This window comes from Benincasa hispida, chromosome 2, assembly GCF_027475165.1.
Source record: "Benincasa hispida cultivar pf3 chromosome 2, pf3_genome.v1.1, whole genome shotgun sequence".
Taxonomy (NCBI): Eukaryota; Viridiplantae; Streptophyta; class Magnoliopsida; order Cucurbitales; family Cucurbitaceae; genus Benincasa; species Benincasa hispida.
In genome coordinates this window covers 55,911,699-55,914,011 of record NC_143479.1, presented here as the reverse complement: position 1 = coordinate 55,914,011, position 2,313 = coordinate 55,911,699, and the positions used below count along the sequence as shown (strand labels likewise).

Genomic DNA, 2,313 nt, shown 5'->3' with positions numbered 1-2,313 from the left:
CCGCACACCCATGTTACCCAACGATTCAAGGATTGGTGGTTAACAAAGCATAGGAACTACTTCGAAGAGAATCTTCATCTGTTAGTGACCAGTGCTATTCCTCCCCCAGCGCCACCAAGACTACCCAAAGGTAGATGGATCAACCACGGGGGGAAGCAACTTCGCCTGACTGAGGAGGCGGTAGCGATCGCACAAAAAGACGCTTCCAAACCGATTGAAGAGAACAGTCATAGCAGTACCGGCGACCGTTATTGGAAACGATCCTCCAAAAAGCACAGGGCATCAGATGCTGATTTTCTTGAGAGGGTTCAGAATGATCGGTGGCTTCTAATGCTCTCAACCAAGTCTCTCATCTTGTCTTTTCAACTGTACGGTTTACATTTAGTCTCCTCTTCTTTGTAGTCACCCTTGAACCTCTCTCTTCAAGGATTTGAAAGATCACGAAGCGAAAAATCTTTGGTGGGCCCTTTTGTCGTTGACTCAGCCGTTGAGGAAGTTGATACCTCCGAAGCACTGCCAGTGGATCCTGTGCAAGGTCCTGTCAAATGTGTGATATCCTCGGTGACATCTCTCATGTCAAGGAGGCGGTGGTGTCGGGAACATCAAGGCTTCAAGTTTCATAGCCAAGGAAACTAGTTGACCCTTGGTGCCTGCGGCAGAAAGGGTTCTCCAACCCGGAGAAGGGTCAAGGGTCTTAGAAAGTCCAAGTGATAGTGAGCTCCCGAGGCGAGTAAATAGGGCACAGCCCGGCCATTCCCGAGGTTTCCGAGTTCTGTGATGCCACTGTGGTTTCCGACGTTCGACTCCACGCAGCCTCGGCCATGTGGGAGACTAGGCACAAGAAGATCATGCGTACTCTTTCGAGAAGTTTCTTAGTCTAGAGAAAGAAACGCTTGAAATATTCCGAGCCATTTTCGACATGTGTGGTGTCAACCTCCCTCCTCTCAGAAAACTTATAAATGAGTACTTCCAAAACGTGGAGAAGTATAATCAGTTTCAGTTATCCTATACCTCTCAATTAACTCAGACAAGTATGGAGCAACGTTTGGAGGAGGCTAAGTATGATCGGGAGAAGATACTGTATGATGAGAGTAGTATTTTTGCTAAACGAAAGGCACTACTTTAATGTGGATCTTGGGCCTTACAAGTAGCCAGGTTGGAAGCCATGAGGGTCGAACGGGCCGAAATATCACGGCTGATTTCTAAGAGCGAAAGCCTTTTAACTCGGCATAAGCTTGAGGCCTCGGAGATGCGGGGGGCGATAAACGAGATCGAGACCACCCCAATCCTTTCTGACAAGGACGTCAAAGCTTGGATGCCCTACGTCATGTGTTAGAAGCCATGCAGTAGGAGCTTGGGAACTACCACTGGTACCTTGACTTGACGTTGCCTGTCTTATTGGAGCGTACCTCAATAGGCAGTGGCTTAGGAGTTTTTTTTTTTTTTTATAGCTACTGGATTTGACTATTGTAATGCTGAATTCTCTTATATGGAAGTTTTTTTTTTTTTTTTTTGTTATTTCCTCAGTGATGTTCTCTGGCGCCTTGTAGTCTCCTTTAAATTTCTACTTCTCTTATTTGTTTATTTATCTATTTTTTTCATTAGACTCATATACATACACATATAAATATTTTTTTATCACGACTGAACCTAACTGCCTATGTACCCCCTATATTGACGGGATCAAGTCATAACGTAGTTCGTATGTTTTTTTTTCTTATATTTGTTAAGCGTAAAACTTCTTAAGAAACTTGTCGTTGATCGGGCCGACTCTTAGCCCGTCTTGATCAACTATCTTGTATGCTCCGTTTGTGTAGACTTCTTTGATGATGTAGGCCCATCCCATTTAGGTGTAAACTTCTTCCCCATATGTCTTGTCGAGATGATTGATCTCCTTACCGCGAGCACTAGATCACCAACTTGAAAGGACCGAGGCTTTACATGCTTATCGAAGGCTTTAGACATTCTCGCCTGGTAACATTCCAACGCTTGTTGAGCTTCTAATCGTTTTTCATCCAGTGTTTCCAACTCTTGGAGCCACAGTTTGGCATTGTCCTCTGTAGTCAACCCTTCTTGCACCGCCATTCTTAGCGATGGAATTTCTCTTTCCAAAGGAATGATAGCTTCCACCCCATAAACGAGAGAGTATGAAGTGACTCCTGTAGGGGTACGGTGAGTGGTGCGATAAGCCCACAACGCTTCACCGATCTTCTTCTGCCAATTTCTCTTCGACTTGGAAACAATTTTCTTTAACGGGTTGCACAATGTCTTGTTAAATGTTTCTTCCAACCCGTTTATGGCGGCATTATACAT

At 44.8% G+C, this 2,313-nt stretch overlaps 1 protein-coding gene across 1 annotated transcript; it reads right to left on the bottom strand.

Moving 5' to 3' along the window:
• Positions 1-1,791: 1,791 nt before the first annotated feature.
• LOC150038019 (uncharacterized) lies at positions 1,792-2,313 on the bottom strand. Its single transcript, XM_090311112.1, has one exon. The coding sequence runs from the start codon at positions 2,311-2,313 to the stop codon at positions 1,792-1,794; it is 522 nt and encodes a 173-aa protein (XP_090167238.1).